Source organism: Oxyura jamaicensis, chromosome 20 (genome assembly GCF_011077185.1).
Source record: "Oxyura jamaicensis isolate SHBP4307 breed ruddy duck chromosome 20, BPBGC_Ojam_1.0, whole genome shotgun sequence".
NCBI lineage: Eukaryota > Metazoa > Chordata > Aves > Anseriformes > Anatidae > Oxyura > Oxyura jamaicensis.
Genome location: NC_048912.1, coordinates 13,744,226 through 13,758,714, shown reverse-complemented (window position 1 = coordinate 13,758,714; position 14,489 = coordinate 13,744,226). Strand labels below are relative to the sequence as shown.

Sequence of the window (14,489 nt, the reverse complement as noted above, 5' to 3'; positions counted from 1 at the left end):
TGTTGGCTAATGTGCTGTTTTTAAATTGGAAGGGTAGGCTGGCTAATAAACACTGCTGGGAAGAAGAGGAATAAACAGCACCAGCTCTTTATGCATGCAAATAACCCCGCTGTCTGCCAAGACGTGCTGGAAGAGAGCTGGCCCTGCTGCACCCCACATTAATCTTTTTGGGGTGCACGGGAACCCCAGCCCTCACAATCCGCTCTGTTATCGGAGAATTTTTGTTGGCATTGCTTTATGTTCAGTAAAGAGCTGTGTGACTTGAGGGGCGGTCTCCTTCCCCAGATCACCCTCACCACCATCGGCTACGGGGACAAGTACCCCCAGACCTGGAACGGGCGGCTGCTGGCGGCGACCTTCACCCTCATCGGCGTCTCCTTCTTCGCCCTCCCGGCCGTGAGTAGAGGCTGCAGTGGTCACTGCGAGGGGGCTGAGCTTTTCCCCTGGGGCTGCTAGCAACCCAACGACTCCATCCCATGCCTTAATGCACCCCCAAAAACTCCCAGCTTTTGTTTTGAGTCAAACAGAGAAGGAGCGGAGGGGAAACCCCTTCTGAATAGCCACAGCGCAGGCACCGTGCCTACGAGCAAATGAGATGGAAAATCTGGATGTGGTTCTGCACAAATGAGATGGAAAATGTTTACTGAAGTGAAACCGTATTTCTGCTGCTGTTCCTAGGGGTGGCTGTGCCATTTCAGGAAATTACCCCCGTCCCTTTCGCAGCGCGTTGCAGTGTGTTGCATGGATCTGATTTTCCCCTGTGAGGATAATTTGCCAGCATGGTGTGGTTGTTTCATATTCTGTCAGCTGGCTGGAGGTGGTTTGGTAAAAGCAGCCGTTTCAGCCAGCACCAGCAAAGTTCCCTTTTGGGGATGCCTCAGGTTAGGGCTGCACCTTCCTTCCCCCGTGCATTTGAAGCAAAAAAAAACAAGAACAAATAAGCCTTTGGAGGAAAAGCTGGCTGCTACTTCTGGGTTAAAGCTTACCTAATGCTCCACTAACTGCAAATTTCCATCCTTTTCCCCAGGGCATTTTAGGCTCAGGGTTTGCTCTGAAGGTTCAAGAGCAGCATCGGCAAAAACACTTCGAGAAGAGGCGGAACCCAGCAGCGGGCCTGATTCAGGTTAGGACCATGGACAGGTTGTATATTCCTGATTTTGGGGTCTTAATAGGTGTTTAGAAGCAGGGGAGGAGAAAAATGGGGCCGTGTGTGTAAGGTGTGAGACAGCAGCTGGTGGCTGGTCTCGTCTGGGGATAAATGCCAGGAAGTCAGCCATGGGAAAATAGCATATGTGGTAGGCAGTCTGGGGGAGAAAAGGAAAAATCCAGCCCAGTGCAGTGAGACAAACACGCTAGGACAGTCTGTTTTCACCATTTTTTATTTTTTTTTAAAGAGAATATTTATACTGATACAAAGTTACAATTGGGAGCATTTTCTTCATGATAACAGATGCCTGCACAGAAGGCTGGCCTTGGTGTCTATCTTGGAGATTTGAAATGAGAGTCATTTTACATTCCCCTGCTCCTCTCTTCACATTTTTTTAACTTCCTAATGTGCAGCAGCACGTGCTTGGTACCCGACCTCCTCCTGACAATGAGTGCCTGGTGCCCTCAGCATTTTGAGATCAGCTGTGTCACGGTAGCACCCCAGATTTGTCACATATCAAATCAAGGAGAGGGCAAAATATTGGACCTATCCCACAGACAAGGGGCAAAATTGGAGTTGGTTGATGGTTATCATACCAAGGACACCTCCAGCTGTGCCAGAATCCTCCATCCCACCCATCTCCCCCGCAGGCGGCTTGGAGGTTTTACGCCACCAACCTGTCCCGGACGGACCTGCACTCCACCTGGCAGTACTACGAGCGCACCGTCACCGTCCCCATGTACAGGTACCTCCTCCTCACACCGCTCGCCTCGTCACGCCGCTGTCTCCATGTTTATTTTTCGTTATCTGGATATACGGTTTGGTTTATTTATTTAAGTTTTTAAAATATTGGTTTCAAGAGCTCTTAAGAGCTGGTATATGCTTTTTCTTTTGGAGTTTTTTTTTCTTTGTTTTATTTCGTGTTTCTTTTTGACTCAATTTTAATTTCCCTGTTATTTTTTTTTTCTTTCCGTCTCTGTGTGTGTGTATGTGCTCTTCTTTTCACCCTTATTTCTCCACGCCCGGGGGTAGTTGCGTTGGGTTGTGACAGTTGCCGTGCCCAGGTGTGAAGACTCCCGAGCTGCCCTGGACCGTAGGTAAACTTCTCCTCGCCCTGTGTGCAGCTCCTCGTGCCCGCTCGGGCTCTCCCTGCTGCTCCAGCTGGTCTCTAATGGTCCTTCTGCCTTTCAGCACACTCCTGTCCCTCTGGACTGGCCAGGTGCATTTGGCCTCGGTCCCCCTTTCCTTTCCTTTTCCTTTTTTCCTCTAAGAGGAGAAAAACCAAATCAGGATTCAGTGAGCGTTTTCCCATTTCTTGCATTTCATTTATCCATCACCAAGTGTTGACGTGAGTAGGGAAGGGCGGCAGCGCCGTGACGGATGATGCTGATAAAGCACTGCTGTGTTTTACCAGCATCCGTCCTGCTTCCTTCAAGGTGGGGGGGAACTTGTTGTTGTACCCAGGCAGCTCCATCAGCCGAAAGGACCCAGGTTATTGCAGGGGCTTGGGAATTCAGAGCCTGATTGAGAAGGGCACGTTCTCAGGGTCTGCAGCATCAAGGGGTTTTCCCTGGATGCTATAATGCAAAACACGGCCCTTCGTTTTCCACTTCACACCGTGCTGCAGCCCGGGCAGGGCTGTGCATCCCTTTCTGGTGTGTTTTGGAGGGCTGCCCAGATCTCCCTGGGTTTGCACAGGAGACAGCAAGGTTGGTTAAATATTCCTGCAGCTTCATGTTTTTTTTTGGGGGGTGTGATGGGGCTCCTTGTGGCCCCTACTCTTTGAGGTGTGGAGCTGTTGTCCAGCACTGGGTTGTGCTAGTGCAGGTGTGAATCAAAATCCCTCTGTGTTTATCAGTGCGGTGCCTTTTAGCCCTCCAGCAGACGATGTGCATACATTTCCCAGGGTAAGCATCAGCCCATATTTCAAATGCAGCGGCCAGTCTGTTAATCCATCTTAAAAGCCTGTTGGAAGTCACATTGTCATGGTCAGTAAGTTTTCATTGGATTCATTCCCAGTGTGTGTCTGATCGGTTGTTTTTTTCCCTAAAGAGATTTATGAACTGACTTCAAGATTTTGCTTTAAGAAAACAAACAAACATAAAAACAATCCCAACCACACAACGAAACAGAACCAAATTGTTTCCCAATAGCATTAAGCCCACTCATCCAACTCTCCCTCTCAGTGTCTGACCTCCTCGCCCTCCGTTCGGGGCGCTGCTGGAGGTTAGCTGCTGGGGAGGACGAGGACCAGAGCCTGGCCCAAAGTCCACTGCAAAGCTCAAAGTGCCTGGGCTGGCTTTGGTGGACTTTGTCAGGTGTTACTGCTCTCTAAAAGACTGAACTTGCCACGTGGCCAGACGTACAGGGACAGCCTTTTGCCCAAGAATGAGTGCATCCTGTGCTTCCCGAACATGGGTTTCTCTGCTCTCAGCTCCACCCCAAAACCCCAATTCCTGTCTGTGCACAGGCAGTAGGAATGACACCCAGGAGGGTGAGCCCCAGCTGCACCGATGGCTTCAACTGTTAGCCATTTTAATTTTTTTAACCAAGAAAGGAGTGAATATATTTTGAGTCCATTTTGGATGTGTTCAGCTAAATTAACTGGAAATATTTTTCTCTTAATTAAAAAAAAAAAAAAAAAAAGGAGGTAACTGTATGTTCTGGCTGCTGCTTCCATCTCTCTCACACTGTCCATCTACCCTTCCTACCCTCCTCCCTGCTGGTGTGTGCTGACAGCCGTGCACATCAAGCCCCACACCGCGTTAAGGTGATGGCTGCTGACGTGCAGCTGGGGCGCACGCCGTGCTTGGGATGTGGGTAGGAGGGACACGGTGCTCGCCTCTCCCTCCCGGCTGCTGGAGGTGAGCTGCAGTCACCGCTGTCTCGGCACCTTTTCTGCGCAACTTCGGGCTGCTTATTCCTCCTGGAAGGAGCCCTGTGACTTGAACTTGTCTTCCCAAGGCACCTCTGAAAAGACTGACTGGCTGCTTGGTATCCCAAAATCGGTGCACGTGCCCTGGGGGAGTTCACGTCTCCACAGAACATCACTCAGATCACTGCGGTAGAGCTGGTCTTGCTCCTCTGGGGAAAATATGGTGGTCTCCGAGAGAAGCTCAGATTGGATCTTTCAACTCAAAACGTAGCAGAAGCAAACCCGCAACGTGCGTGCGGCTCCTGTGTATGCAGGTTCCCTTTGGGGTCATGATGCACGCACAGCTTGGTGCGCCTGCACGTTTTAAGCTGATACACGTCAGCCACTTGATTTGCTCAAGAAAGAATCTGCTCTTTATTATCACTCGTGAGAACAAGGCCTTGATCTCAACTCTGTTGACATATTGGTTTTCACTGGGAAAAAAGCTACTGGAATATGACATTGGAGCCATCCATCTGGCCCAAGGAGTCCCCGGCTGATGGGACTGAGGGCCGTGGATGCTTCCCAAAAGGTCTCGGAGGCCCCCACATTTTCCCTGCCCTGTGGTGCCCATCTGCTTTCAGAGCAAGGTGCCAGCAGCCCAAGGGAGACAGTGGCACGAGGGCCGCAGTGGGGAGCGAGCTCAGCCCACGCTCAGTGCTCACCTGCACGCCTGGTCCCAGCGCACCTGCACCAGGGGATACTCTTCGTTCATATGCTAATTTTCTTTATTCTGTTTCTTTTCCCCCCTCCACTCCCATCCCCCCTTCCCCTCCGACCTATATTTCTTTCTCTTGTCCCTTTGGTTTTCTTTGGTGAAAACACTTGAAAAGCACGCAAACGCAAACGTACGGTGCCTCCAGGTATGAAGTGCATGTGACTGAAGCTGTGTGTCATGTCACTCCTTGTTCTTCGTTTGGGACTGTAACATGCCAAGCCTTTTTTAATTAAAAAAGAGAAACCAGAAACCTCTGAAGATCAGTTTTTTTTCAAAGGAATGAGTGAAAGTGCAAACCAGGCTCCCCATCCTGCTGCCTGCAAACTAACTCCATGCACATTTTAGCTATTGGTACACACAGGTGTTGGGAAACTGTCTGCCAAAATGTTGATTTAAGGAAGGAGAATGCGAGAGTGCTTGATAAGCTTGCTTTTTTAAGGATGATTTCTTGATGGTCTTACCAACCTCCTCCAAATCATAACATCGCCTAACAAGAAACCTTCCCTGTCCATACTTCGGTTTCCCTTCTTCCGTCACTCAAGTGTGTTCCTCTTCCCCCAACCTTCTTTTCCCGTCCATCAGTGTACCATTTATCTCACTTCATGCTGTAGGAGCTGTGCCCACCAGGTAACACCACGTCTGCTGCCTTTGCTTGCGTGAGAGGTTGTGGTGGCACCGTGGGACACATCAGTGGTAGTGCAGGATAAAATCACAGCAGGGGCTGTGCCTGCTTTTGAGGAGGAGGGAGAGACTGAATGCAGGTCCAGTATGCTACCTGAAATGATAGGTCAGGATTTCCCGCAGTAATCCAGTCTGAGGTTTGAAAAAATGATGTTCCATCTCAGCAGGGTTATTATGTTTCAGTTTTTTCCTTCTGAGACCTGGAGCCAAGCAGTTATTAGTACCAGTTGTTCCTTGTGAGACTTAACTTTTTGGGATCTGTCCAATCAAAAAGACATGTAAATGGCTGGGTAAGATTTATTACAAATAACGTTATCTCAAGTTCTGCAGAAAAGGGCATATCAAATGACAGACATATTTTATATGAGGTCGTAGGTATCTGAAGGTGTAGTAAAGTCAATATTTGAAGATGTGGAATAAATGCAAGCCATTAATTCCACATCGTCAGGACTGTGGGCCAAGGTCTCTTCCTAGAGCAGTTTAAATCTTCACTGGATGCATTAACACCATTAAGGCTGATGTAATTAAGTGCCCAATTTCCAAACCTGGTTCCAGTTTTCACAGAAGCAAGTTTTACCGCCTTAGTGAATCACACTTACCACTTTGTGCGCTTAATTTACAGCAAATTGCATCAGTGATTGCAAGAGTAAGATTATGAATGCATGCGATGTGCAGAACAGCAGCCTGCTTTGAGAATTGGGCATTTTTCTACTGCTCAAAGTAAAATAAAACCACAACTCTTCCATTCCGGTTCTTATATTAAAATATTTTATAAGCTTCATAAATGTTCCCAGTTATGAAGAACAGTTTAGGCTGGAGACATAAAGTCATGGTGAGGGTAATAACTGGCTCCTCGTAGGAACTCCAGCACAGCATGGAGACTCATTTTGGTCCCCATCCCAGTATCCATCTCCTTGTCACCCTCTGCTTAATCGCTCATACTGGGGCTGTTCAAAAAAATCATCATCGTCTCTGTGTGCGTGTTGTGTGTGTGTCTGTGTTTGCTCCTGCGCACTGTTGTGTGCTGCTGCCCTCTTTGTGTTGTGGGGTTTTGATGATGTCCTGGCTGGAGGCATGATATCCCCACTGTCCCCAAATGCTTGAACGTTATCTGTGCTACCAGGGATAGCAAATTCACCTTCCCTTTGGCTGGGTGAGCCTGTAACTGGAGTTAGCGTGGTGTTTCTCTGTGCAGTTCTGGGGTGGGTGTTGGGAAGCAGCTATAGGTACCGCTGGGTCCCCTGCAGCAGCCGGCGATGCAGATGTGTGCTCTGGTGGGTAGCATGAACTGTGTGTGCTCCTGTGGTGTGCAGATCTTCTTACCTAGCTTCCCTTTAACCAAAACTTGCTTCCCTCGCTAATAACTGACACACGGACTGGGAGGAGAGAGAGAAAACGTGAGCCACCCCACACTGAGGTCCTTTCTCCATGCTGTTTGAGGACATGGTGGCATCATCTCCACCTGTCCCTGAGCACACACACAGCATTGCAGGGTACCCTCTGTCCAGCGCGTTACAACAAGGCTCAGCTAAAGTGCCTTGCAGAGCCCTTTAGTTAACAGGCACTGTCTTTTCTTTGAGGTTCTGGTGAAATAGTGCAATGCAGGAGCAGTTCTCCAAGCTGCTCTTGTAATGGCAGGTTAGACTGAGTGCTCAGTTCAGATTAAATTTTATGTCAGTTATGTGGCTGAATTAACACCTGTTTTTAATAATTGTATTTTCAGTAAAGCATTATTTTTTCCATCACACATCTCCCATGCCCACCACCCTACTGCAGAAACAGGGAATTTCCATGTTTGCTCATGTCCCCACCTTTGCATGGAAGCATCTATGGTGGCTCAAGAGCTTGTCACTGTCAGCACGGTACAAACCTCACGTTATGGGCTAATGCAAAGAAAGGACCCATCTGGGATCCTGAATCCTTCAACCTAGTGAGCTAATGACATCTTGAGCTGAGTTGAATCAGTGCCCTGCATTCATGATCCCAGCTGGAGAAAGTAGGGCTGCTGTCCTGTGTTCTGCTGGGTATGGACTTCTCTGGGAAATTAACTCCTGGAAAAAAATAGTTGTGTCCCCTTCGTGCGCTTTGTGTATGATTTTATGTATCACCTTCTCCCATCTTGGAATGAAGCTGCAAGCCCTGCGGTGGGTTTGAACGGAGGTGACAGCCCAGCACTTGCACATTGCGCCAGTGCACCAAGGTCAGCTTCTTCCTGGCGTCTTGAGTGAAGAGGATCATTAATTCATCAGATCAGGATGTGCTCTTCTCTGGGTGGAAGTGAACAGAGCTGGACTGGGAAGCTGAGCCAAAATTTTCAGGCCTATTTTTATTCTTTTCTCCATATTTAGGATTGGAAATTTTTTTGATTGCCTCAATTTTGTGAACACCGAAGCTGTTCTGCTGAACAACTGCATTTTGAGTATGTGCCTTGCGAATGCAGAGGAAAGGCTTTTCCAGTTGCTTTTTTTCAGTTAGAAGAAAACTGTAAAACTGTGTCCTAATGGCTGGAAAAATGTGGGTATAAATATCCTTGCCTTTATTTTATGGTTAGCAACAGCCCCATTTCTTACAGCACCACAGCCAAGACTAGTCTGCAAGGGGAGTGCAAGCGCTTGCACCCCTTTCCTTCCAGTCCTTAGCTGCACTTTTGGGGCATTTTCAGTAGATCCTTTTTGCTTTCATTAAAACCAGCGTAGCTTATTTTCCAGCAGACACAAGCAGACCTTGCCTGGGAGTTGTGGCCCTTTAGGCTGTCACTGACCTACATCCCGTCCTCCTGCTCGCCTGTCCCAAGCACAACCAGAATCAACAGCTCTGCTGACTTCGCACCATCTGGACCAAGTCATGAAGTGTTGAACTTCAGCACTTTGACATTGGCACGCTGGTGGCCCAGAAAGGAACTTGCAGCAAGCCATGGGCTGGGCCCCATAGGCCTCGACCCCAAATGCAAAGTCCCTGAGCAAGCTCTGAAGTCGATGTTGTTCTTCCTCACCCTGTGCAGCGTTCTCCATCCTTCCCCAACACCTCCAGCTCACATCGCTCCTGGCTGGTGGCTGACTGAGGGTATTTCAATGCAAAATGTTTATGGAGCAAGCCCTAGGCTCCTTAGACCTGAAGGCTGCAGCACGCCCTCTGCTCTACGCAGTCAGGCTTCCTCTTCTGAAGGGAAGAAAGCAAAGGTGGACAAAGGAGTTAATTTAGTGACTTTTAGCACAAGATAAGGAAAAACAAGCAAACAAAAAACAGTGTAGTTACTTGTTTTTATTTTTATTTTTTAATTGCTCACCAGGATTTCTATTGTCAGTCTCTTTTTAATGAGCAAGAAAAGAAACCTTGCGTTCCTCCCAGATCCAGATGGCAATAATATGTGATTATGCCTCTTTTGGGGGGCAAAATCTGACACAGACAGCAGGGAACCAGCTAATCTTCACCCAGAGCACACTGCCTTTTCTCCTGGGATGCTCCTGGCCTCAGGTCCCTGTCTCCTCTGCCCCTCAAGCTGCTCCCTCTCATCCATCTCCCTGCCCCAAGAGCAGCAGGGTTAAGTTTTCTCATCTGCCCGCAGCACTGGAGCTTCTCTCCACTTGATACACATCCAAAGCACTGACCTTCAAACAAACCACTGCCCACAGGCAGTAAAACAGCTCTCCTGCCAAAACACCGCGGTGCTGCTTCAGAGACCCTGGCAGCCCCTTTGGGAGGTTAAGAGCCCGGTGCAGCAGACAAGTTTCTCTCTCTCTCTTGCTGTCCCTCTTTCTCTTCCCGACCTCTCCGCTGCAGGGCACTGCTGGAAGGAGCAGGCAAACCCCCTCCAGCCTTCCCCAGCCGTCCCCAGTTGCAGTTGGTGGCCCAAAGCTGGTTCTAGTTGAAAGGATGGGGCAACAGGCAAAGCTTCCAAGGCAGGAGGCTCTGAAATCAGCTCTGCCTGAATATTAACCACCTTTCTTCTCTCCCTCTAGACTCATCCCGCCTCTGAACCAGCTGGAGCTCCTGAGGAACCTGAAGAGCAAATCGGGACTAACATTCAGGTTAGCAGCGGAGTTAGGAGAGCTTGGAAAGCTCACACTTCACTACCTTTTTTTTCCTTTTTTTTTTTTTTTTTTTCCCTTCCTGCCTTTTGCATATTGACAACCTTGAAGATGTGAGAGGTTTTGGCAGCTGATCCCCATGGGTTGTTCAGCAACCTCCCCCCTATGCCTCTTCCATGCTGCACATGCATTTCTTCAGCCTAATTTGTCTCTGGAGTAATGTTACAGTGCTTGGCTGAAAATGCAAAGTTGTATTTTCAGAGGTTCAGATCAAGGTAGTGTTCCCAGTTTTCCTCTGACCTTTCTGTTCTTCACCACCCTCAGAGGAGACTCAAGCCCACGATGTGCTAATTCATTCCCTGTTCCCTCCAGCCTTCCCTCGCCTCCCCCTCAGAGCAGGCAAGATGTTAGTGGTGAAAAAAAGAAAAGGGACACCCTCATAGTCTCTTGCCCTAGCCCATACCGCACGTCCTGATTTCCTATGGCTTCATAACCAGGTTAAAAATCACAGATCCCACTGAGTTGGAACACAACACATCGTGGTGATGGGTCAAACAAGCAGTGTTGCTGTGAGCATCCTCTGGGAAACCATCCTGGTTTCCAGACCTGCACTGTGAATCCATCAGGCCAAGCCTGACGTGTCCGTGTGGCAGAACAGCCACTGTAGCCATGCCCCATGCTCTCTGCTGATCCCACAGCATCTCTGTGGGGGGAATATCAATCAATGTCAGCCAGAAGCATCACCTCATTTTTGCTAAATTTGCAGTGGCGAGGTATAACTTACTGCCCCAGAAGGCCAGGCAGCCTGCAGCTTAAACAAGTACTCAGGAAGGGTCATTTCTTGTGGTTCAAGCGAGTCAGGGTGCCTCGTTTGGTGAAACGGGAGCTGCAGACCCCTGGGGACAGAGCAGAGATGCTGGCCTTGCTGCAGCAGGGCTGCTGGGCTGGGACAGGACCTGCCCCAGGGCTGCATGTCCCTCCAGGGCACAGAGATCTGGAGGCCCATGGGTCTGATGGCAGACTTTAAAGTGTGAGTATCTGAGCTAGTGCCTGGTGCCGGGCTTTGAAGCTGGGCTGAGCAGCGAGCAGAGGGCAGGGAGGCGTTTTTCAGTCTCTCCAGGCTGCTGCCTTCAGCACAAGCGTCAGGGCTTGGGGTCTGTGCAGATTTTGGGGTCTAAGCTCAGGGTGGAGGCAGGGCCAGGGCTTGTACAGCATCATGCTGTGAGGCAGTCGAGCTCCTCCTGCCCAGCTCTTCTTGCAGTCTAGTTTGTCCCCACCAGAGACAGTCTGTGCCAGGTGCCAGAGGCAGCAGACTTTTCTCTGCTGAGACACAAAATCTGCTCCCTCTCTTCTGGAGTTGCAAGGGCAAGGCTGGTTCAGGGCTGGTTTTTGCAGTTTCCTGCTGTGAAGGTGTGAATAGTTGAAAGCAGAACAAGTTTTTCTCGTTGCTGCAGGAAATGCCACTAAGCTGCCTGGTCAGTGAAAAGGAATTTTTTTTTAGTGTGACCTTATGTTGGCTTGTGGTGCTGTCTACCCTTTTGCAGGTGATGATTTTTCAGGATAATCAAGTGGTTTGGAATCTCAGTAGGAGACTGACTGCAAAAATTGTGGTTCCCCACTCCCTTCACGGTGCCTTTGCCAACTACTTTGGCAAAGTATCTGCCAAAGGCTTTGGAGGCAGAAAGGATGCTAGGGGTGCCAGGGCCTGGGGCCAGGGGTCTGCACCCCTTCCCACCAACACCCCCCAGTACTATGCATTAGCACTGGGAGCGAAGCCGTGCATCAGCAGGTCTGGCATTAGCTCTGTCCTGATGATCAGGAAGGATAAACTGATACCCCAGGGTCACAGGAGATGTTCAATTCCTTCCCTACATGCAGAAACCACTCAAGGCCATGCATTTCCAAAGGAAGGAGCCGCTCTCTGAGCCCACAGAAGTCCTCCTGTGCTCACCCAAATCACACGGCCGTGAGGTGTCTCAGTCCTGTGTAGGCACAAGGGTGGGTTGGGATCAACTCTTCAGCCCTGTGCATTGTATGTGTCTTCTCTGAGGTTGTGTGAGTCTCCAGTGATCTCCTGTCCAGGCCAGAAACTCCAGGAATTAAGAGCTCCTTTCCCTCTCTTCTGTCCACAACTTTCCACTTAGTTGTATTGTTTGGTATTGTCTTTTCGTTATGTTTTAACAGTGAAGCAGCAACATCTGTTGCCACCTGACACCATGCTAATGTACTATTGCTTCTGTTTAAAGGAAAGAGCAGCAGCCCGAACCATCGCCAAGGTCTGTATCACTGCCAGCACGCCATCCCCATGCATTACCCGTAGATCTCTATGTACGTGTGTGCGTGTGTGTACCATGTCGTGGCGCCATCGAGGGAAGCATTCTAGGTATTAACGTGCTTTTTCTGTGCTGTGGCAGTCCAATGTATCTACGTGTAACGCTGGACCTTAAATCATATCTTCCTTCCAGTCTGCCTGGGGCTGTGGCTACGAGGATAGCAAGGTTGTAGGCGAGAGGGACAGCGGTGGGCAGCACGGGGAGAGCTGGCAGACCTTTATCCGGAGCAACAGCAGGGCTCTGGTTTATGCTGCTTTCTTTTCTGTCGCTGCTGGAGTTGTCGCTGAAACAGTTTAAAGCAGGCTCAGGGAGTGGGTGATGCTTTGCCTGTGTCCCCAGCACCCAGCCCGGTGGAGGGGATATGGGAGCATGAAGCCATCACCACCCTGCCGAGCTGGCAGCTCGCGAACCCCTCTGGCTGCAGGGCACAGAAGGGCTCTGTGACACAGCACCACGTTGGGTGGCAGAGACACGCTGCCCTGCACGTCCCTTTGGCTTCCCAGCCTGTGGGTGAAGCACAGCCCCTGCCCTGTCTTTGAGTCCAGATGAAGAGCTTGCATGGCTGGGCACCTCCGAGATGTGTCAAGCACTTTCCCAGGGCAGCCCCAAATCTGACCTCAGGGAGAGCTTTGTCTATTCACATGTCCCAGGGAAAGCAATGGGTCAGGTGTTTGGGATACTTTTGGGATATTTTTTGTCCTGCTAGAACTATTTAATTCTGGAAGTTTTACTTTATTTTCCCACTTCTTTCAAGAAGTAATTCTGGGATTCAATCTCTTTTTTTTTTTTTTTTTTTTCCTCTTAGGAAACAAGACACAAAACTGATGATCTGTGGAGGTCATCTGCTTGGCTTTCAGATCTTCCATCTCATATCTCAAAACTTAGCTTACAGCTCAAATATTGCAGATACTGAATGTGTTTTTCTGAAGCACAACTACAACCCGGCATTTTGCAGATGTAACTTTCTGCTGTGCATTTTAGCTTATCAGAGGACAAACTAATTTTTTTTCCTATCACAAAATCCAACCAAAGATGTCTGGGCAGATACAGTGCCAACTAAAGGAAAGAAATTTCATCCTTCCTTCCTTGTTTCCCTCCTTCTTCCCTTCCTTCCCCACCCCCTGTTCTTTTTTCTGTCTTTCATTTGAGCTTTTCTTTGCAAGCAGAACCTCCATAGCACTCCATCCACTCCCTGCCAAATAAATCAAATCACCAAGATCATGTTTCAACTAGCCAGATATTTTTTTTTTCTTATTTGGGGTGTCTGCTGGTGCAGTGAGAGTGAAGGCAGCCTCCATCCAGCTTTATTAAAACAAGGCAGTGCTCTCTGGGAGCAGAGCAAGGCTGAAATCTTGGCCACCTGCCCTTGGCATCAGGAGGGACAGCATTTTAACCCCAGGCCCTGGCTGCTTCGCTGCCCCATCTCAGCCAGCACATACACTGGCTGCATCAAAGGGTAAATCCACGTTCCTCACAGCCACATGACTGCAGTGAGAAGAAATCTCTCTTCAACCCGATCAGCTCCATAGCTGGAGAAATCTGGGGACGGATGGTCCCTCTTAAGGTCACACCAGCCTTCGTCCCTGCAGTCTCAGGCACTGGTCTTACTTCTGCGGGCATTTTCCTTTTTAGCTCTGCCCCGTCTCACCGGGTTCATTTTCAGCACTGAGTACAATATGTTAGATGGAATATTTCTTCACACAAGTTGCAGGTTTTTCCTGTTCATTTTCAAAATTGCTTTCTTAATCTTCTGTCATGGAAAGAAGTAAAAATAACCTTTCACTGCCCTTTTTCAGAGTATTTCTTACTATGTATAGCTTCTTCAACAGGGTCGTTTCCAAATGCTCCTTTCCTGCTCCTCTATTTGTCTCCAGTGACACCGATGGGTGTGCTGTTGCCCTCCCTTGTAAGAGGGTAAACCTGAATCCAGGAGTGCTTAAGCTGAGGTCTGTGGCTGCCGTATATGTGACCATAGAGGACTTTCCAGATTGTTCAGTTCAGCTGACTTAGAAAAGCCAAAGCTCTTTTCTTCTTATTAATTAGGACAACATCACTTCTACCTGCTCCCGCTGCCCTTTGCTTTCTGATAATGTCTCAGATGTCAGGAAGGCATTTTGCACAGAGCTCCCTATATTCAGGTCCCTGTATAAATAGGGGCCCCAGGCCAGCTATTTTCCCAAATAAAAGTCTCTGAATCTCTTACAGTCCCACCCACTTTGATTTCCAGCAGCCTCACAGTGATGCTCGATGGGTCATCCTGCTCGTACACAAGAAAACTCATCCCCTTTGCCAGCCCACCTGACAGGGTATCACCCAGCCGTGGTCTGTTTCACGTGGTGACCTTTTCACATAGGAAACTCCTTGAGTCCTCTCTCCCAGCAGATCCCAGCACCATGCTGTTACTGCTGTGGCCAGCGAAGGATTTACCACTTTCCATTTCGCTAAAGTGGTGAAATGTATATTCTCTTATCTGGGCACAGCTGCATCTTCCTCCGATTGTGCCTATGTGTAGGGAGTGGCTGATTTCCTATATCCACAGCAGACACCCTGCAAAGTCCTTACAGCAAACAGAACAGAAAGGGCTTTTCTGCTATGCTGCTTCTTAATATATTTGAAGTCAGAGCAGAGATACTGGCCCGGCTCATGGGAACACACTGTGCAGAACAAA

At 49.0% G+C, this 14,489-nt stretch overlaps 1 protein-coding gene across 17 annotated transcripts in view; it reads left to right on the top strand.

Annotated features, from left to right (window-relative positions):
* KCNQ2 (potassium voltage-gated channel subfamily Q member 2) overlaps window positions 1–14,489 on the top strand; it is a 70,644-nt gene that overhangs the window by 25,076 nt on the left and 31,079 nt on the right. For 8 of the 17 annotated variants that reach the window (XM_035343675.1, XM_035343685.1, XM_035343674.1 and 5 more), the window contains exons 6-11: window positions 286–396; window positions 1,028–1,123; window positions 1,798–1,892; window positions 4,895–4,924; window positions 9,420–9,488; window positions 11,735–11,764. In XM_035343675.1, the coding sequence (XP_035199566.1) occupies window positions 286–396; window positions 1,028–1,123; window positions 1,798–1,892; window positions 4,895–4,924; window positions 9,420–9,488; window positions 11,735–11,764 (431 nt within the window). Of the gene's footprint in view, window positions 1–285; window positions 397–1,027; window positions 1,124–1,797; window positions 1,893–2,179; window positions 4,499–4,894; window positions 4,925–9,419; window positions 9,489–11,734; window positions 11,765–14,489 lie in introns of those variants that run through there. The other 9 variants (XM_035343680.1, XM_035343679.1, XM_035343677.1 and 6 more) reach the window with 5 other exon arrangements.